Raw genomic sequence first — 22,579 nt, forward strand, 5'->3', positions numbered from 1 at the left:
GCCTATTGTGGTATGATTTTTAGCATGGGGTAGTGTTAAATTTTATAAAATGCCTTTTCTGCATGTATTGAGATGATTATTTCATTTTTATTATTATTTTTGTTAATGTGTTACATCACATTTATTGATTTGTGAATGTTAAGCTATCCCTGCATGCCGGGAATACACACCTGGTTCTGGTATTTTTAAATCACTCTTGCAGGTAATTAGAGTACCAGCATCTAATGAGAATTCTAGATTGTACTGCAAATTGTAATTGCTTGTGGAAGTTTTTAAATGCCCAGACCATACCCCAGAAAATTAAATTTGAAAGTATAGTGGACCATCTAGGTGTGAAAAATCTTTATATGTTGCTCAGATGATTTCAAAGTAGACAGTTTAAAAACCAATACTTATACACTAAATATATTAGTTCATATGTTGTATCATAGTAGTTAAACCACCTCTGGAGATACCCACATCCCAAATAAGAACTGATTTGAGTCCTTGCTCCTTCACTTCCAATATGGGAGATTCAAATGGGACCTAGATCCAACTGTTACAAACATTTGAATGAACCAGTAGGTGAGAGATCTCTCTTTGTCTGTGGCTTTCTCTCTTATTCTACCTTTCAAGTAATTAATTGATCTTGCAAAAAAAAAAAGTTTGTCATGCTTATTCTGGATAGTTATTATTGAGGATAATCAAATACTAAGTTATTACAAAATAATTCCTCCTGATAAATTTAGAGTATTAAGAAAAAAAAAAGTTACCTATTTGTAAGCTTAATGAAGTAATAAACTCAATCAGAAAATGCTAGTGGATGATGAAACCTCTAGCTTCTGAACCCTAGCTGCACATTAGAAAGTCTTTGGGAGATGTTTTTAAATCCCAGTGTTTAGGGGTAAGCGTGGAGCCTGGTACTTAAAGTTCCCATTGAGAAAACCACATATTAGAGTCTCTGAGTTTAAGTCCCAGCTCTGCCCCTAATCTTGGCTTTCTGCAAGTGCAGCAGGTGATGGCTCAAGTATTGAGTGTTCCTGCCACCCAGATAGGTGATCCAGATTTAATTCGGCTTCTGGATGTTGAGGGAGTGTGGGTAGCGAACTCCTGATGAAATCTGTTTCTCTCTATCTCTCTCTCTCTCTCGTGTGTGTGTGTGTGTGTGTGTGTGTGTGTGTGTGTGTGTGTGTGTGTGTATTCCTGGACTTCAGACCCATGCAAGATGGTGATAAAGATCACCCACCCTTAGGCTCAGGAAATTTCAGCCTACTCAAAAAACCAGTGTTCTCCACCAAAGCGTTAAGGAGAAAGGTTAGAGGTGAACATAACTGTGGAAGGATCAGGTTGCCACTACCTGATCTGACTGTCTTATTCTAGTAAGTGAGCGGGAGATGATATAAGATGTGAAGTCCACATTACCATACATTAACTATTCAAATCACAGATGTTTAACCTGAAAGATTTTAGCTCTTTCTGATCACAGGAAATATTTCAGTTAGAGGAATATTATGTAGGTGACATCATGAGAAAAGTATCAGAAAAATCCAAATTGTGGAGCAGCTCACAAGTTTATTGCTGTGGTTCCCTGTGAGTGTCAAGAATATGACCATGAGGGAATAAGAGCCCTTTGCTAGATTAATGACTTAACATGACAACTACTGTCAAATGCCAGCAGAGGACCTCATCTCAAGCTAGTACAAGGCAATTGAATAAAGGTAACTGAGACATCAGGAAAATTTGAATGTGAACTCAAATGGCATTACAGACAGTATGGTTTTGCAGAGTTGATTTTGTAGGAAAATTTTATTATCTGAAGTGAAGTTTGTTTATGAGTTTTGTAACAAAGGAAGGGAAAAACATAAATGCAGCATAAAATGTGTGACAAAAAGTTAATCATTATTAAATCGTGTGGTAATTTATTGTACTTTCTGTGTTTGAAAGTTTCCTTTTTAAGATTATTTTACTTGAAAAGCAGAGTTACAGAGAGATTGGTGAAGCCAGGAGCTTCACTGGATCTTCCACATGGATGGCAGGGACCCAGGAAAGGCCTTCTTTATTTCTATGCTATTTCTGGGCATAGTAGCTGGAGCTGGATCAGAAATCAAGCAGCATGATCTTAAACTAGTGATTGTATTGGGATGCTAGTGTCCTAGTGGCATGATAAACCACTGCACCACAATCCCAGACTAAAGCTTTCTTAAATAAATGCTCAAACTAGTTGAAGTTAAAATGATTCATCAGAATAGCATATGTTTAAACAAGAAAAATAATTGATTGCACTCTGAATGTCAGCCTTCACATAAATGGTGGTAAAGAAATAATTAAAACCGAGGACAGGCCTCCCACCTAGTGAATATTGGTTGCATTTTCCACGTATTAGGAAAGTTGTTAAATTAGCTTTCATCATACAGAGTGACCTATATTACACTAGAGATTAGTCTTTCTGATGTAGAACTACACATTTTTAGTTTTTCAGCAGGGTTTCTACCAAGTAAGAATGTTAATTCAGCAGTACAGGTGAAAACCTCTTATCTGGAATGTTTGAAACTGTGATTGTTTCAGATTTCAAAACTTTTCAGTTTTTCTAATGTTTTTATAGAACTTACTGGTTGAGCCTTCAGATTTCTAAAACACCTAAAATTTGAAAGACTCCGAACTCTGACCTGGGACAAGATGCTGCTTAAGAAGCGGTGCTCAATTTGTTTTAGCATTTTTCTCATGCAAAAAAAAAAATGTATTCTCGGCACTTATTCATGGTATATGAACACATCCCCAAAGCCTAAATAGTTAGCATTTTGGGAGAAAAATCATATGTCCAGAAACATTTTATAATTTCTACAAGTAGGTCAAATAAATGTTTAAACTTCCTTGTATTTTTTGTGATACATGGAAATGTCCTGTTAACTGTCCCAAATGGGACAGAAATTTTTCAAGTGAACTTTGCCCTTTATCCTTTTCCACTTTCTCTGCACACAGAGCATTTGTGCCCCATTCTGGTATTGTCACTCGAGAAATACGTAAAGGCTGCCTCCCCACCTCCACATCTCATCCTTCCACCTTGGTCAGTCCACATTGAGCTTTTCTGTGATCATGCTTAACCAGAAGGATAACCAGGAGAAAAATGTAGAAAAACTGTTTCAAGGGAGCTATTTGTTTTGTTTTTGTTTTTTTTTTTTTTTTACAGGGATTATCATCCTCTCTAGGTTTGAGAAGTTTCTTTATGAAGACAATTTTAATATTTCGGTTTTATAACTCCCATTGGAAAATATTTCCATTTCTGAATTTGGTCTTTGCAAAGTATGTGAATGATTTGAAAAATCTTTGAAAAACTTTTAGGAGTGATTTGATCACTTAATAATTCCTTCCATCAGGTAATGATTTACTGCATCCCAGTGAATCTCTTACTCTTTGTAGAAGACAAGAACTCCATCTGTGGCCATGGATCCATGCTTACATGTTAGATTTGGGGCTGGACAGTTCATCTGTCTGCTTCATGTCTTTTTATCTTTAAATTTTTAGCTCCTTGGTTTTTCTAATTTTCTTAAAAAGTATAAAATATACATCTGTTTTGGGAGATGTAATACTTACACTTTAATTAATACCAAGGCTAAAATTATTTGATAGATACTCATTGTTAACATGGTTGTAGAAATTCCTATTCAGTTTACTTTATCTAAAAATTACTTTTACTGTTTTTATATTCTTGAACAGAATTCAAGCATTTAAAACTTTATGAACAGAAAATCTCTGATAATATACACAACTAAAGCACTTCATATTTGTCATTGTAAAAATCAAATCACTCTATAACAGGTTTTGCAATTATAGTGCCTGCATAAACTACAAATTACAATCTAGGAAAATAAGCTTTTTTAAGAAAAAAACCTCATTTATTAATGTAAAGTCAAGAGTTACACAGAAGGGGAGAGAGAAAATAAATGAATAATCCTCCATCCAGTAGTTTTCTCCCTAAGTAACGGTCAAGGCTGGAGCTAGACCAGGCCAATGCTAGGAGCGAAACCCTGGATCTCCCACATAAGAAGCAAGACCCAAGCATTGGCACCATTCCCGCTGCCCCTTCTGGGCCACCAGCAAGCAACTGGATTGGAACTGGAGCAGCCCTGACAGGACCGGTACCCACACAGAATGTGTCACAGGCTGTGAGCTCACCTGATATACCACATTGCTGCTCCCCACAAATAAGTTTATGCAGTGAATTTGAACATACACTACTTGATATTTAGAGCAAAGTTTAAAATGAACTAGAAAATATTTCATTAATGCATTTTATTCTCCAAGACTTACCACACAGCATTTTTAGATGCATAAAAACTTGAGCCTTCATTAATATTTAAGAGATGGCATAAATATTCATAAGATCCAAGAATCTAGATGTACTCAAGAGAACCAGACTAGAAGTAGTTTTAAGGAACATGATCATCTGTCCTTTCCTTCAAACCTACTTCCACTAAAACCCAGCTTTGCAAAGTTACCATTTATAGAGTAGTTTAATAAATGAGTCAGTAAACTCTGGATATCTATGTTATTCTTAATATATTAGTCTACATTTTTTTTCTCAGTAAACTCTGGATATCTGTATTATCCTTCATGTCAGTCAATATTCATTTTTGTTCCAGTGGACTATCACTCTTGAACTTCCACGTCCTATTTACAGTTTCATTGTGAACCAGTACTTCCTGATGATTTCATCCCCTCTGGTAATGGGCCTATCTGCTAGAGAAATCAAGCTGGTGATGGATGACAGGGCACTGAAAGAAGAAGCCTTTCAGCACAGTCTCTCCGGTCCTCCTGAGTCTGGCCTAGACACTTTCTTCTAGCCCTGAGAGGTACTGGAATATTCCTGCACCTCTCTCAGAAACAGGCTTCCTCTAATGCCTGTGGCTTTACAGGAAGCAATAGCTCTGTGGTCAGACAGGAAGACAACTGTCTTCACTCAGTTTAGTTTTTTCCCCACAAAATGCTGCCCTCTGGGGATGTCTGAAGTCAACCTGTAAGCCAAGAGTTAAAAGAAACTGCCAAGGGAGAATACTGCCCCTGAGTCCTGCCAGAGCTCATACTACAGTATATTTTTTTGTAAAGACAAATCTTGAAATGCCGGAGGAGCTCAGAAGAGGCACAAAGCTGAGTATGAGGTTACAGCATGCTGAGAAGCAAAGACTGTGTACAGGGTTGGATATACCACAAGTCTCCTTCGTGGTCACTAGATTCCTGTTTCCATGGTGATTTTACACACAGAACAGACCTCCTGATTCACACAGTACAAACAGAGAGATGAACAAAACAGAGCCATTTTCTTAATTTCAAGTTCCTTAGATTGGGTTTCAGATATTTCATTAAGTATATTTTTATGCATGCCTTGTATGTATGAGGATATACATCAAATAAAGATAAAATAATTCATACTGTATTTTATTGTTACAGTTTAGTGAGGTAGATAATAATGTCAGATTTTTGCAGACCCGTAGCATTAGTGTCTTCTTCCCACTAATTGTTTTTTGTGGTATAATCTTCTGGGGTTTTTAAACTGTATTTTTGTTTTAAACATTGCATCTCTCATGAACATTCCAGCCTAGAAGAGCCATGATCTCAGTTACCTGCCAGTATTACACACAGATGGAGATTTCATTTTACCTTGAAGCTTGTTCAAGTTCTGTATTTTTAGACATGCATTTTCTTGGAAGATGCTAATTGATGTGTAAAAATGCCTCCATAGACTATTTCCAGTGTCCCACAAAACACGTTTGTGACTTTTCTTTATGTAAAATATGTTCTTTAGTAAACAAAGAAGTAGCATTCACATGCTGCTTGCCCTTTTTTTATTTATAAAAATATTTGCTTTTTTCTGATCTTGACAAATCACAGTGTGCTACCAGTTTAATTGTAATTTACAACTTTGGCCATGAAATGTTTAATGCTGCACAGGCCTCTGATTTCTCTGGTACATTTGACTAGTGTCTTCTTTCTTTCCATATAGCAGATATTTTTAAATGACATTAATCTTAAAGATTGCTTAAATTAATTCTTAACTGATAAATCTGACATTTCCCAATCTACAAAGAGTAATGCTTTATCTGGTGAATAGGAACTAGGTCTGTTTATCTGAGGTATGGTAGAAGTACACTCTTAGTTTATACATGGGCACATAGAGCTTATGAATTGCAAAGCTTCTAAAAAGCATAGAAAAACTGCCTTAAAACCATTTTAATGAGATAAAATTGCTTTTTGTCTGTGAATACGTATGTTCTCATTAGGCTCATATAGAAGCCCTTTACCTTTACCATATAAATTGGTTACCTTATAGTTTATGTCAACACTTTGAGTTTAGATATTTGTTGGAGCAGTTGACTGCTTGGGACACCCTCATCCAGAGTGACTGGGTTTGGTGCCCAGCTCCACATTTGATACTAGTGTCCTGCTAATGCGTGCCTTGGGAAGCAGTAGGTTATGTCTCAAGTAATTAGGTGCCTGCCACACACCTTAGAGACATGATTGAGTTTGTGGCGGATTCAGCCTGGCCCAACTCCAACTGTTAAAGCCATTTGGGGTGTGAGCCAACAGATGAAAGATGTATGTTTTTCTCTTTCTCTCTCTGCATTTCAACTAAAATAAATTTAAAAGAATTAAATCTACCGCTTACCAATTTTTAACTAACTCTTGTATGTTTACGTAAGATGGGACACAGAAGTCTGTTACCTATTCTTTCAACCCAGTTACTTCAATCTTCCAAGTGGATTTTGGGGGTGGAAATCTGACTGTGGCAGTATGTTTTCTGTTTTCTAGGGCTCTGCACTTAAAAATACAAAAAGTAGAGATGAGTAATGACATTTACAGGGATAATAGATGAAGTGATGCTTTGTTATTTTTTAAATACTCTTTCTGTTAAATTTTGTTATCTGGATGAGCAATAGATAATCACATAATAATTTGTGTTTGCTTTTTCTGTGGTCATTTATTTTAATAACTTCTTTAAAATGGACATGAGTGAGCCCAGTTGTTGTCACATGATCTCTGGTAACAAATGTCACATTGATAGAAGAGGGACGCTTGCCAAAGTACAGTTTTGGGGTATCTCTTTGTTCTACTTATAATTACTCTGAAAAGTTTTTTTTATAAAAATAGCAGCATACACAACTCTAATGATTTTTTTGTTTCCATGGTGATAATTTTTTTACATTCTGATACTTCATGCCACCTGGTTTTTCCAAGCCAAAAGCTTTGATATATTGGTGTCTTGAGTTTTATCATGCATTTAAGCTGAAGCTAATAACTATCCAAATGCCGTTTCCTTTAAAGACCCTATAGGTTTCCATGTATGTGAAGATGTGAGGCTCCCACAGTGATAATTCTCTAGGTGTGACCTGTTGCTGTTTTCCTTCTTACTTTCTGGTGTCCCAGTCTTGGGCAGGCCAGGAATGGACTGCATGGTTTTAATTTCAAGCCAGCTCAGCCATCCCAGCCATTTCAATGCTCTGTGACTCTAGTAGCCTCACATACTCTGTGATTTTCACTAGACTTCACCAAGCTCCTTGAAAGAAATGCTGGCTGTGAATGGTCAGACCTCTAGACACTTGGAAGACTTACAGATGAAGCAGATCACTGTCCCGTGCTATCAGCCTAACACTGACTCAGATCATGTTTTAGCTGCACCAGGGAAACCATATAAAGTCTGTACTGTGCATTGAAATTCCAGACCTCAGAATTTAGAACTGACACAGAACTCTGCCACGCAAAGTGTTAGAGAATCTATCAGGAGACAGGTCATTAAAAACTTTAAAATGTCAGAGTTTCAGAGGCTAGGAACTGTAACATTGCATTGAATTTGACAGACAAGTTTAGAATGTTGTGGGACTTCCCAATTCTCCCTCAAACCGCATCTTCTAAACTATCCTGGTTGGTTTAGAGCAGTACCTAGAAATTTGACTTTGCTATATACATCGCCAAATTGTGCTGAAACATAAAAGAGTTAATATGCTAAAAGGCATGCATCCACACTCAGTGAAGGAAAGCTGCTGTTTGTACTGAGAATATATTGTTTCCTAATGAGGATTGACTGAGCACACACCAAGAACTGTCCCAGGCATGGAAGATAAGACAGTGAACAAATCAGACAAGAGTTTGCCCTGTTTGAACTTATACTCTAGTAAAAAGAGGCAGGTGGGGAATGCCAAACTGAAAGGGAAACTGGATTCCTGTGAAGTCATGGTTGCTGGTTAGGTATTAATTCTTTTATGAAATTCTTCCTGAACTCCCCTCCTCCACCCCCAACATCCTTCTATGAATATCACATGAAAAGCTGTTGTTACCTTCAGAAATATTGGCACAAAGCTCAAAAATTGGGTGCTGTATACGTGCTCATTTTAGAAGTTTGGCATGTGGAGGACCTTTTTGTAAATATTTAGCAACTGTTTGCAGTCTCTTAATCTTCCTGAGAGGTGAGTTTCCCAAGAGGGAATGAAATCAGTTTTCAGATTTTAATTTACTATGAAGTATACCTTAGATTAGGACAAACAACATTTGTGAAATTTGACAAAATATGGTAATAAATTATGAAGATATGGAATGCATCCATGTGCATAAGTCAAAATGTAATTGTTAACATAGATTGTATGATGCGAATGACAGATATTTTTTAGTGTTGTCAACAGATTAAGCTGATTAATCTTGATCTTCTTACAGAGGTGCCAAATACCGGAGTAAGCAAACCTAGAGTTTCTGACCCTGTCCATCCCAACAACTATCTCATCAGGACAGAGCCAGAGCAAGGAACCCTCTATTCACCTGAACAGACATCTCTCCATGAAAGTGAGGGTCTGTTGTATTATCTTTTAAACATTAGGTTTGCTCTTTCTATTTCATTTTTTAAAGTGAGCATCAACAGTGTATAATAAAGATATTTGCTCTTGGCTTCGTTTCTACAGGATCATTGGGTAACTCAAGAAGTTCAACACAAATGAATTCTTACTCCGACAGTGGATACCAGGAAGCAGGGAGTTTCCAAAACAGCCAGAACGTGAGCAAGGCTGATATCAGACAACAGCATTCATTCATAGGATCAACCAATAACCATTTGGTGAGGAATTCCAGAGCTGAAGGCCAAACACTGGTTCAGGTAAGGCAGATACACCAAGCTCCTCATAAAGAAATGTCCTCCTATTTGAGTGTCTGTTCTAGGTACTCCCGGAAGACCTGCATCAGCAAAGCTGATTTTGATTTAAAGAATGGATAAAATATTAAAGTCATCTTATACTACTTGATTTTAAATACAATGAAACTTAAACATGTTTTTATTTTCTATTAGTTAACTCCTATAATGAATTCTGATAAATTTCTAGATGCAAAGCAGTTCTTTTACAAACATTAAATTTGGCATAAGAATAAGAGTTCAAGGGAAGAGTAAACAACTGAAATGAATATTTTAGTCCTTGAAGTGTGAGAACCTTCTAAAAATACTGGAACTAAAATATGCCATAGAAACTTTGATAAAACAGAATGTTTTTCACACACCTGCTGCATACATTAGGTTAGACTGTTCTAGCCCCAGTTTTTTTTTTAACCTTTATCACTAAAATTATTGTCTGAAAGCATATTTCTTTCACTGAAATATATATTTTTGTGTATTTTCCTGCTTATACAATATGAACGTTATTAGGGCTATTAGGGTTTTCTACCCTAACTGAAAGAATAAGTCAGGATTGGAAGAAGTAGTAGAAGTCCTTCAAGGTAATAGGCAATCCCATGAGGTAACTGTCTGCCCAGCCCCATAACGTGAAGCTGAGATGGCAAGATGATCGAAGAAGGCAGGTGGACACTGTGCTACTCATGATGCAGAACAAGAAGCTCTGTAAGTGCCTAGTGCAGGGGTCAGGGTCCCCATGCTTTGGCTTACTAACTTTGTAGAAATTTTGAAAAAACTTGTATTTTGTAATAAAGTAAACACACATTTAGTACATGGGAAATCAGAGAAATTCCTTCAAACTGAACTCCTAGACCTTGAATTGTATGTTTATTTCTTTGCTTCTAAGGCTGTTTTATGGAGACGTTTGGGAAGCTCTGAACTAAATGCCTACAGTAGTTCACTGGCTTAGTGAATTACTGTCTCAGCAGATCTCAAGTTCCTCTTCTGATCAGCAGTTACCTAAACTGTAAAAACAATGTTTTTCCACATAACAGTAATTATATTACCTATTTTTTTTTTAACTTTCAATAAGTTGGTTTTGGTCCTAGAGCTGAGAAATTATGTAGCAAAATCATCTCTAAGAATAGTCTATATATTATTTGTCAGTCCATTGTCGTAACTGGAAGTCATGTGAGAATTCCTTTACTTATTGTTAGCACTGTTAGTTAATACTTAAGCATGCATATTAACTTCCCAACGATTTACTAATTTTTAAAAAAGATTTATTTGTTTGAGAAAGTTGCAGAAAGAGAGAGATCTTCCATCCACTGGTTCACTGCCCGATGGATGGATGCAGTGGCCAGGCTGGGCCATAGCAAAACCAGGAGCCAAAGCTTCTTTTAGTTCTACAGCATGGGTAGCAGGGGTTCAAGCACTTGGGCTTCATCTTCTGCTTTTCCCAAGCACATTAGCTGGGAGCTCAATCTGAAACAGAGCAACCTGAACATCAAGTGTTGCCCATATGGAATGCTGGAATTGTGGGCAATGGCATTATCCACTATGCCACAATACCAGCCCTTATTTACTAAAATTTAAACTTCATTTTTGTTGCCTTTTTTACTTCCCATTCTTTTTGCTTGGTTTACATTTAATCCTCTTACCACCTCATCTTCACCTCTTGAAGCCTATTGTTTTCCCAAATTTGTGGAATTTGAGCACTGTTCTCAAGATCTCAGGGCAGATGCTTCAGGCAGCTCAGGAGCTTGTGTCACTTGCAGGCAAAGCACACATGTTCTTAATTCATCAAAGAGTGTACAAAGTTCAGATCTTATCCTTGCTCCTTTCCTTACTGTTGCAGTTAAAAATGGAGGGGACCAATGGCAAATGGACATTAGCAATCAGGAGATAGCAGAGCACCCTGGTCCTGGGCTTGTAACTTCAAGCCTTTTTATCAGTTTTCTTCTCTCTGCCTGTTCTTTTTCCTAATGCCTCTTTCCCCCAGGCCACTTTTGCAGTCAAATCCTTATCGTTTTTCTTTGTACAGCAGGAAGAAAAGCACTTGCCATTTGCTATGACTTGCAACAGTCTGTGTGTTCGAATCAGAATCAATCATAGCAGAAATATTTCTTTCCCATTCGGGTCTTTTCCAGCTTGCTGAGCCAAGAACCCAGCAGAGACCTTGAGCATTCCTTCTACTGGAATTCTTCCCCAAATTGCTAATGCTAGATGCTCTTAGATCAGAGAAGGTAAAAAGAAATGGCTCAAATCCTTAGAAGCTAAACTTAAGCCAAAGAAACAGACAGATTAGACCACAACACCTGCACAGCTAAGCTGTCCCTTGAAGTAAATTCACAGAGGAGAGCAAAGGACCCAGACTCCACCTAAATGCTCACTGGTTTCACATTGAAAGAACAAATTCCTTTAAGGGGCTAACCAAGAAAGACTAAACAATTATAAATACTCCTCTGGCCACGTTTAGATTGATGTGTTTTTAAAATCCTTTTTGTTTTATAAAAATGCATTACCTTTAAATCACAGAGAGTAAAATAAGTACAAGATTTAATTGTCCTTCTGAGCAAATTGTTGGTAGTACTTGATGGAATAAGGCATTGTATATGTGGTAGAAAATGCATAGGCAAAAGATAACAAATATAAAGACAAAATGGAGTATACCCGTCTTCAGTTCTCTTTTACGGGTTCATTTTAGTGTTCAGACTAAACAACCAAAAAAATGAAGAAAAGTAGAACAAAGAAAGCACAGTGAGGAATATTTAAGATCTAACTCTGTAGCATGAAAACGACAAGGAACTTAACTGCCTAAAGTAAAGAGTGAGTTCACATTCTGTAGTGAGCTGTGTGCATTTTTTTTCTGTAATGGACACAAAACCCTGGATAAATCCAATTCTCTTTTCTCCCCCCTCTCATCAGCCATCAGTAGCCAATCGGGCCATGAGAAGAGTTAGTTCAGTTCCATCTAGAGCGCAGTCTCCTTCTTATGTTATCAGCACAGGCGTGTCTCCTTCACGGGGGTCACTGAGAACTTCTCTGGGTAGTGGATTTGGCTCTCCATCGGTGACTGACTCCCGACCTCTGAACCCCAGTGCATACGCGTCCACCACACTGCCCGCTCAGAGGGCAGCCTCTCCATACTCACAGAGACCCGCCTCCCCAACAGCTGTGCGGCGGATTGGGTCAGTCACATCCCGGCAGACCTCCAATCCCAACGGACCAACCCCTCAGTACCAAACCACCACCAGAGTGGGGTCCCCGCTGACCCTCACGGATGCACAGACTCGGGTAGCTTCCCCATCCCAAGGCCAGGTGGGGTCATCGTCCCCTAAACGCTCAGGGATGACTGCTGTACCACAGCACCTGGGACCTTCCCTGCCAAGGACCGTTCATGACATGGAGCCCTTCGGACAGCCGCAGTACGACATATATGAGAGGATGGTTCCACCTCGGCCAGACAGCCTGACAGGTGAGTAGCCACTGACAATACCGTGTGACGCACATGAGGGAATCTGGGAAAGTATAACTGATGCAAAATCATAGCGCGGGAAGAAGCTTGTTTCTGCCTTGAAGTTTTCACTGTAAACCTCATTTTGTTTGTCTTTTGCGTTCTATAAATCTCAGTCTATGAAATTATATACATTTCTGTCAGCAAAATTTGAGCAAATATTTCTTCCCACGAAGTATCAATTTAAAGTGTACCATTTTAAATTTTAGAATTGGTTGGAATTCTTAACTGGTTGATTATTTGTTTATTTGAAAAGATAAGCATAGATAAAGCTTCTGTTTGCTGGTTCATTCTTCAGATGCTCATCACAGATGAGCCAAAGGTAGGAGCCAGGAGCTCATCCAGATCTCCAGTGTGAGTACAGGGACCCAATCACTTGTGCTGTCTCCTGCTGTTTCCCAGCCTTTGCAGTCACAGGCAGCTGGGATTTGGAACAGAACCAGGACTCAAATCCAGGCCCTTCTGCCATGGAATGTGAGCATTTCAGCTGCTAATGCCAGATGTCCACCCTCTGATTTGTTTTCGTGAAAGTTTCATGACCAGTCAGACCTGTCATTTCATATAAACATATGGTGTGTTCAAGATAGGACCAGAATATCCTTTTGAATATACTTATTTTGTTATCCTGGAGCAATGCTATGGTACTATGGACTAGTATATGAAGTTTTCCCCATCCTTTGTCTTTGGCAACCCGGCAGTAATTGCACAGGGCTCTTGGAAATTCCCTTCACATACCACTAAGATTAGGTCAGAAAGATACCACATCCCAAGTGTTATAGCTATTTCCCTTCAGGGTTTTTTCACGGAGAGTTTCCTACATATTATAAAGACTTTATTGTTCTCAGTAAAATGAATTTTGCCCTTCATTGTGGTTTCAAAGTGTATTTTAACAGTAGCATATACAGAATGGTAAAAATTAAAATGGTACTAGGAAATGAGAGACAAGAAGGGAAGGTCACAAGCCCCTCTGTCATCCCTGCTCAGACCCTACCAGTTCCTCTCTCCCAGCATTTGTGTGTCCATATATACTTACATATGCATTCATATGTGAGTACACTTCAAAATGTTTGCAGAACATGACATTGAAAGGTAAGTATATTTGGGTGCAAAAAAAATTTTTTTACAAGTTTTAAATCCTTCGTAGAATGCTTTTTCTGTGGTCGTTTTGAAGACCCCTCATGGGCATGGATTCCAAAACTTTTTTGCAGGGTCCAGTATTGTAGTTAAGCTGCAAGCTGAAGGGCCAGCATACCATATAGGTGCATGTTCAAGTCCTGACTGCCCCACTTCTGATAGAGCTCACTGCTAATGTGCCTGGGAAAGCAGCAGAGCACAACCCTAGCACTTAGGCCCCTGCACCCTCCTGATGGAACTTGAAGAAGCTACTGGCTTCTGACGTTTGCCAGCCATGCCCCAACCATTGTGGCCATTTGGAGGAGTGTACCAGTAGATATAAGACCTTTTTCTATGTTTCTCTTTAACTCTTTCAGGTAAATAAGTTATTCTGTAAAATCTTTTGGCCAAAATGAATTTATCTTTTCCTTCTATTTTCCATGTTCTTTTTTGACATACCTTCATACTTAATATTGTAAGTGTACACACACCTTTATTCCAGAGAGATTCTCTCATATATACCTTTCTGTCTTGTTCCTTGCACATCGTGTTATTATGAGTCTACCTTATTCTTTCTTCACAGATACTTAGGGCTCCCTTCTTCATAACGTTTTATGAGTTGTTTAATTACTTCCCCATAATAGACCTTTCATTTTTTGGTCATTTTTTTAGAGAATAAAGATGATGAACTCTAAGTTTTTCCTGAATGTCTCATATAACCACATAAGGACACAGAGTCTTTTTTTTGAAATGCTGTATCAGAACATATGCCTAGCTTCACCTAGAGAGATGCTGGCACATTGCTCTCCAAGAAGGTGACAGGGGCTTAGGTTTCTACAGTCATTTAAGAGTGTGGCTATTTCCCAACACTATGCAAAAATCTGGTCCAACTTTTTGGTTTTTGTGAGTATGATGGATAAAAAACTGTAACTCACTGTTTGACGTGACTTCATTAAGTTATACTCAGTTTGAAGGTTCAAGTTTATCAACCATTTCATTCCATATTTCTTTTTTAGTATTTGTTTGATTTATTTGAATGGAACAAACTTCATGTATTCATCTTTCTTAAAACCATGAAGTTAGTTTTTTGTCTAAATTTATAATCTGTAACATTTTTCATACTTGGAAGTAAATCTGCCATTTTTAGTATACTTTTCAACAACTCCCCACTTTATCATTTGTCATTTTGTCTCAGGAGTTTTAGCTATGAAATTTTAAAATATATAGTACAGTTTTTATCTTATGGCTTCTAGGAAAGAAAATCTTTTTGAGATTTTCTAATTGAGAATTTCTTTTTTTTTTCAATTATATATTTGCCGGGTATTTCATTTTTTCTAAAATAAATAGAAAACAATCAACTTTTAAAAGGAAAAATGTGCTTAAATTTAAAAATTTGTTTATAATACATGACTTGAAATCTTGTGTAACTGCTATAAATGTTTTATGAAAGTTGTTCACATTTAATGGTCATGTACACAGGAGAGTTGGATAAACTTTAAAATTTTTTTTAATAATTCTTAAATACAAATCTGTTAAAAGAAACAAAACAAAAAGTATGGCAAGCATAAAAAATATTCTTTTATGCCCAAAGTCCCATTTGAGGCAGTTTACATTATGGCTAAACCTTACAGTCCAAAGACCCAGCCAGAGTTGTGAGGTTGCACTTGACCATGCATTTGAAATAAGTTCATACAGAATGGAATGCTGCACTCCTGACAGAAGAAACCTTTTTCCTTATTTTTTCCCCCCAATAACAGATAAGAATTCATGTACCAGTCCAGTGCCTCCCTCTTATAGGTCAGCTAACATGCAAGAGTTCCGTAGCTGCTCAACTTTGTGTTTCAACTGTTTTCTCCATTTCCGCAGCAAATCCTTTTTTGCGAAAAACGAGTTTTTGCACCTAAGCTTGGACTGACGGGATGTACGTAGTGGCTTTTTAAAGGATCACCACTTTGAGAGCCTTTTCATTTTTCTCCAATTCCTGGATTTGGTCACGCAGGGCAACAAAGCTACTTTTCAGCTCATGTCTCCTCTGGCGTTCCAAGACGTTGTGTCCAACTTGGCCCTCTTGACAGCAGGGTAGTCCTTCTAGAGGATGGAGGCGCCACTAACTGTGCTGATGGGTGGAGATGTGGCACCCCCTGAGGACCAGTGGGCTGTGCTGAAGTTTGCCGTGACCCTCAGCGGACGATGACCCTGAATCACGTTTTAGTGGGAAGCTGCCTCTTTCCGACAAAAGCAACGTCGATTTCTTCCTCATCCTTTTGCTCTTCTCAGAGTCACTGCTGGTGGTGAACAGTGTCTCCTTATGAAGCACCAGGGGTTCGGGGCTGGCCCCAGGGTGAGGACTCGGTGGAGAAGAGTAGAGAGTCAGAGGACAGGGAGAAGCACTGGAGTCCAGTGAGGAGTCGGGCTTGGGAGAGCTGCTGTTGTTGAGCGGATGGGGGAGGACCACCACTGAGAGTCAGTGCACTTGGAGGTGGTGGTGCTCAGGTCCTGTAGGTAGAGGCTGGAAATGGAGCAGCCGCTGTGGTCACTGGCAGGGCTCGGACTGCTGCTCTCCTTGCGCGCAGCCTGGTAGGAAGCCAGCTTCCTCCAGATGAGCTTTGCAGCAGCTAGAAAGCCACTCTGCATGCAGTCCTGGATGATGATGTTCTTGTTAAGGTCTCGTCCTCTGGGTCTCAGACAAAGCTCTGGTTTACCATGTCACCCCCTATCAGCTCTGTAACCATCTCTAGCTTTTTGGCAGTGGAGAAGCTTCTGCCACTGTTGTCTTCCGGGGGAGAAGGACGTGACTGCAATATAGGAGGCAAGCAGAGGCCGGGACCAGGGTGGAGTGGGCAGCAGCTCAAATTTATTCCAGATATTCTTGCTGGGCACCAGCAGCTCGCTCTGCTGCTGCTGGTGGTAGAAGTTCTCCTCTTTGTCGCAGTAGAAATAGGGCCGCACGGAATCATGGTCCAGGTCATAGTTACTGTTGTTGGCAAAGCTGACATTGAATGGCTTCTTGGTGACAGCCTGCTGATGGCGGCTACGCGGTGCTGGCCGAGATTCCCTGACCTGGGAGTCCCAAGGGCGAAGCATGGGGAGGCTGCCCCATAGCCTCTCAAGTAATCGGGTAGTAATATACAAACAATTGAAACAGGAATTTGAGATCAAGGAAATTCCTAGAAGAGAAACCTCTTCTTCAGTTTTCCATCAGGGCAATGTGCTCTGCTTATGCCATCTCTGGGGTGGCTCAGAAAGGATGCTGCTCTATGGTAATGACCATTTCCATAGTCCAAGGAAAGTTTAGAAGAGAAGTGGTTCTGAGAATATCCATAGTCCTTACCTGGCACCTCCGTTGTATAGAAGTGCCGTGTACAACACCTCAGCTTGCAGGAGGAAGGAGCCAATGCATGTAACTGCTGTTTGACCCTGATAGGACCCTGCTTGTTTTGTTCAGAAAACTGGTTTTTTTGGGCTGGCACATTGGCTCAGTTGGCTAAATCCTTACCTGCCAAGCGTTGAGATCTTATATGGGTGCCATTTCGTGTCCCTGGCTTCTCTACTTTCATCCAGCTCCCTGCTTATGACTTGGGAAACCGTAGAAGATGGCTCAGAGCCTTGTCATCCTGCACCTGCATGGGAGACCCAGAAAAAGCTCTTTTCTTCACATTGGCTCAGTTCTGACTGTAGCGGCCATTTGAGGAGTAAACCAGCAAATGGAAGATCTTTCCTTGTGCCTTGTCTCTCCTCTTCGTAAATCTGATTTGCCTTTCCAATGAGAATAAAGACATCTTCAAAACCCGTTTTCTCTCACAGTGAGATTAGACAATGTTCTAGAGGAGGGTGGGAGCAAGATGTATATAAAACCTAGCCTCTAACTGGTATTTTCTAGAACTTTCACAGTATTCTTCTTCATAAAAATTTTTTTCAATATTAGTTTATTTATTTAAAAGACAGCTACAAAGAGAGAGATTTTCCACCCACTGTTTCTCTCACAAAATGGCTGGACCAGACTAAAACTAGGAGCCAAGAGCTTCATCTGGGTCTTCCAAGCGGGAGCAGGGGTCCAAAGACTTGGGCTGTTTCCCTGGTTTCCTAGGTACATTAGCAGGGACCTGGCTCAGCAGTATTTTCTCCGATACTCTAACTGGTGTCCATAAGGGGTGTGTCAAAGAAAGCAGCTTAATGTGCTGTGCCACAACATGGGGCCTGTACCATCTTTACAAGATTTTAGGAAAGTGTGGCTTCATGTCATCTCCCTGTCCACTTGTTTTGAGTGTGGGTCCTACTTTATGAATTTTTTTCATCTAGCTTCAGAAAATGATGTGCTTGTCATACTTGCTTTTGTCATCAATTTCAAAATTTGGATGGTCCATTAATAAGCCTAAAGCACTCTTATGTAATACTTTCAAGGGCTAGAATATTTGATGGTCGAATCATTTAAATGATACAGTGTATTTGTGAACTAACTTCCCTCCAGAAAGCTTACTAGATGTGTCCTGAATGACTCATTTCAGTGTAATCATAACAAGTCAAGAAAAGTTTTGAGCAGAAAAATATACCTAAATGTTTGAAAAATAAGTGTATGTTATTTCTAATGTCTTAGACATAAAGATTTTAAATCACATGTATTGTATCACTGTGATAGATAATCTAATATGTATTTGTGGATTTGCAAATAGAAATTAGTGCTTGGGTAAGTAATATTGTGGAGTCTCATTGTTTTCCATTATTTGTAGGGATGTTATTAAAAATTAATCTACAGATATGCTTCTGGAAATTTTTCCTCTGGTGCTGACTAGACAGCATAATCACCTGAATGCCACCTTTAGTAATACTAAGTTATTGTATGCTTTCTAGACATTTCCATTTTAATCTTCTGGGGCTGTATAAAAACTTGTAGTGCTAATTTGCAAGACTGCATTATGTATATAAATGTGTGTGTGTTTAAGGCATGAACATGTATACAAAAGCAGTAGCAGGCATTGTTTTCAGAATAATTTCGAGTATTAACAATGTGCTACATCTGACTGCCTATTCTATACCTTTTCCCTTTACAGCCTGTCACATGTAATAATTTCATGAAACAAATAAGCCTATAACAAGTCAATGCTTTGATGGCTACTTTTTTAGTTTTAAATGTAAGAGAGCTCATTTTCTCACCTTTCCCGTGCAATTACAGTAACTGATTACAAAAATTTCAGGTTACCTGAGTTCTAGTTAAGCATCCAGACAAATCCTTTGCATTCTCATGGTGATGCAGAATGCTTTGCGTCCATTTCACATTGCAGCAGCTAGCGGGAGCAAGGGGCCCAGTAAATTTCAGAACCGTCCCATCTTCAGCTGGTCCCTCCTCAAGTGTGAGCAGCATTCCAAGTGTCCGATGCAGCATCCTATTGTCAAAATATATTTAACAGCTGACCTCTCTACCATTTTCTATACCTCCTGTGTCATATATACTTACATGCAGAATGATGGACTTGTGACTGTTGTTGAAGTACTACGGTATTGTCATATGGGGGAAATCGAGGGTGGGGGGGAATGGGAAAGTTGGAAAAGGAAATCGCTTTGGCCCGGCGCGATGGCGCAGTGGTTAAGATCCTCGCCTTGCACGCCCGGGATCCCATATGAGCACTGGTTCTAATCCCGGCAACCCCGCTTCCCATCTAGCTCCCTGCCTATGGCCCAGGAAAGCAGTCGAGGACGGCCCAAAGCTTTGGGACCCTGCACTCATGTGGGAGACCTGGAAGAGGCTCCTGGCTACGGACTGGCTCAGCTCCAGCAGTTGCGGCCTCCTGGGGAGTGAATCATTGGACAGAAGATCTTCCTCTCTGTCTCTCCTCTCTGTATATCCGCCTTTCCAATAAAAATTAAAAAAAAAAAAAGAAAAAAGAAAAGGAAATCCCTGAACCTGGAGTACTGTATCATGAAAAATAAATTTAAAAAATATATATGTTAATAAAATGGTAAATGGCATGCAACTCAACCAAAAAAACAAACAAAACAGAGCCGTCCCAGTGAAGTGTCAGAGTTGCAGTGCCTGTGGGATGTGGCGACAGAACCTCATACTGAAGAGCTAGCAGACAAAGTTGCTGCCCCACCCACCCGCTGTATGTCACTGTTGGTAAGAAAAGTATTCCTGAGTTCCATAAAGAAAAAGAACTTACACTCTGGTAATAAGAAGAAATCTACCAGGGAACAGAAAGCTGCACTCATCAAAAGAGAATCACAGCAGTCATAACCTCACCTTCAGCGTTAAATCTGCTTCCATGCAGCCTTCCCTGGTGGGCTAACCTTCCTCTTTAGCCTGATGTTTATGGAGGGCCCTGAGGAGTTCAGGGTTTCCCACCCCATCTTCAGTATACCATGTAATGAGAGCACTGACCTGTGGATTCGCACAGTCTGCACATCCCCCCACCCCAAAACTGAAACCTGGTAGCTTTCAGTGAGTGTGAATTACGTATCCTTTTGGTCTCTGTTTCCTACATTTTGATACCAGATTTGACCAAGCAGTCTTCCAGTTAGGAAATTGTGGAAACCTGTGGTCTTTATTTCAGCAAATAAAGACCCATTGATTTATTTTGTTTCTCCCCATGTCTCATTGCTATCCAAGTAGGTGATAATCTTTCCCTTTCAAAGTTTTGTGCTTTCTTGGCCCCACCCCACCCCGACTAAGCAGCCTATAATTATCAATGGGGTACAGTCCATCTGTTTTTAATTGTTATTTGATTGAACTAACAGCTTCAGAACAATCTAGTCTTTTATAGTTATTTACTGTGTTAAATATTTGCAAACTTCTTAAAAGTAAATATATGCCACTGAATTCAAATGTTTCAGCTTTCACTTGCTTGTATTTGGAATGTAACCGCAGTGTTTCTGATCACGTGACTAACTTTATTGAGTAATAGTGACAAATCACAAATTTATGGGCAGAATAATACAGAATTGCTGATTTCCTTTTTCAAAGAAAATAGATGGGGCTTGACATCTTTTTTCCTTGATCCCACGTGTAAACAGTGTTAGCAATCTGAGTAAAACTTTCTAAAATGTCTTAATTTTAATATAGTGCTAACGTAGAGACTTCTTTACACAATAAAGAAGGTAACCAAAAGTGTGGTATGTGGTTGCAAATGAAAACCATTTTCATTTTCTTTTAAAAAAATTATGGAAAAATATAGCAATATCAAATAGTAACTTTGTATGTATTGAATATTGTTAATTTACTGATAATAGATGCAACTTACTAGTATAAGATTTAATGTGTTTTCCTTTTTTAAAAAAAAGTGAGCTACATGAAAAACACACATTTTAAAAAGAGTTCTGGGCCCTGCGTGGTAGCCTAGCAGCTGAAGTCCTTGCCTTGGACGTGCCATGATCCCATATCGGTACCAGTCTGTGTCCTGGCTGCTCCACCTCCCATCCAGCTCCCCCCTTGTGGGTTGGGAAAGCAGTCCAGAACAGCCTAAAGCCTTGGGGCCCTGCACCCACGTGGGAGACCCAGAAGAAGATCTGGTCTCCTGGCTTCGGATTGGCACAGCACCAGTTTTTGTGGTCACTGGGGAGTGAATCATTGAACGGAAGATATTTCTGTCTCTCCTTCTCTCTGTATACATCTGACTTTGCAATAAAAATAAATCTTTTTTTAATAAAAACAGTTCTTATTAAGCATGTTACATAGGTTTGGTGTTAGGTGTTGGGATTGTAAAATGTGTGAGCAGGGCTGAACACCCACTTGAGAACCACACAGGTGTATTAGAGACCTGGAAAACAGAGTGGCATGAAGCACTGCTGTTAAGTGTTCTTCAGGATATAATACTAGAAGAGGCCATTCTCTCATTGGTCATCATCATGAAATTGCTCATAGTTGGGGAATGGATTTCAGCATACTAAGCCATGTAGTAGGTTTTCATCTTTTTTTTTTTTTTTTTAAAGAAAAAGTACTTCCTTCTTGCCAAGAGAAGGTTTTCTTTTAAAGTATGTATGGAGTGCTTTTCACCCCTGGTGCCCTTTCTTTGTAAAGCTTACCCTGGTAAGGTTGTTCAGACTGAGCACTTGGTCTTGTCAACTGGAATTTTAGTTGGGGTTTGTGCTTAACCTCATCATGATTTCTCAATTCTTCATGTCGTTTTCCTGCACCTAGGCCTGAGGAGTTCCTATGCTAGTCAACACAGTCAGCTTGGTCAAGACCTTCGTTCAGCTGTGTCTCCCGACCTGCACATCACTCCGATATACGAGGGGAGGACCTATTACAGCCCAGTGTACCGCAGCCCAAACCACGCCACGGTGGAGCTCCAGGGGTCCCAGACGGCGTTGTATCGCACAGGCTCAGGTGGGCAGCAGTTGGGTGTAGCTGCTTTCCCATTTTCATGAACCCAGCAATAGAAGGATTGTATTGAGATTGTATTCTTGATCCAAGGAATTATGCAAACAGCTGTAACAGCTGATCAGTAAACAATAAGGCAGAAGTTCATTTAATCCCTATTTGTAAGAGCTATATATATTTTTTTTTAACTTGGTACGATCCCAGTCAGGAAAAATAGTAATTGTATGATTTATATGAGGTTAGATTTGCAGTCATAAATCTGACACTCCGGGGGTTAGAAGCATACCAGATATAGAAAGAAACCCATCATTCAAATGTTGGTTTGTCATTTTATTGCCAAAAACAGCTCTTTGGAGATAATCCATATGTGAGTGACTTGTCCATCATTGGTATCACATGTTTGCAGCACGGTTTCCTGTTTGACATTTGGGGGTCCCCTGACTCGTTACGTGCAGAACGGAGCTGCAGCATCATGCTCTGCTGCATCCCCCAGCTCCCACCCCTGCTGCTCTGTACCAGC

The 22,579-nt window shown here is 39.5% G+C and overlaps 1 protein-coding gene and 1 pseudogene across 9 annotated transcripts in view; one reads left to right on the forward strand and one right to left on the reverse strand.

The window, feature by feature from the left end:
- Positions 1-22,579, forward strand: part of PKP4 (plakophilin 4) — a 222,306-nt gene that overhangs the window by 154,096 nt on the left and 45,631 nt on the right. For 6 of the 9 annotated variants that reach the window (XM_040971595.1, XM_040971600.1, XM_040971596.1 and 3 more), the window contains 4 exons: positions 8,680-8,811; positions 8,922-9,112; positions 12,047-12,596; positions 21,877-22,065. In XM_040971595.1, coding sequence (XP_040827529.1) covers positions 8,680-8,811; positions 8,922-9,112; positions 12,047-12,596; positions 21,877-22,065 — 1,062 coding nt within the window. The remainder of the gene's footprint in view (positions 1-8,679; positions 8,812-8,921; positions 9,113-12,046; positions 12,597-21,876; positions 22,066-22,579) is intronic. The other 3 variants (XM_040971598.1, XM_040971603.1, XM_040971599.1) reach the window with 1 other exon arrangement.
- LOC121150793 lies at positions 15,540-16,832 on the reverse strand (annotated as a pseudogene).

Source organism: Ochotona curzoniae, unplaced genomic scaffold (assembly GCF_017591425.1).
Source record: "Ochotona curzoniae isolate NIBS_2020 unplaced genomic scaffold, NIBS_Ocur_1.0 contig_2210, whole genome shotgun sequence".
Lineage (NCBI taxonomy): Eukaryota > Metazoa > Chordata > Mammalia > Lagomorpha > Ochotonidae > Ochotona > Ochotona curzoniae.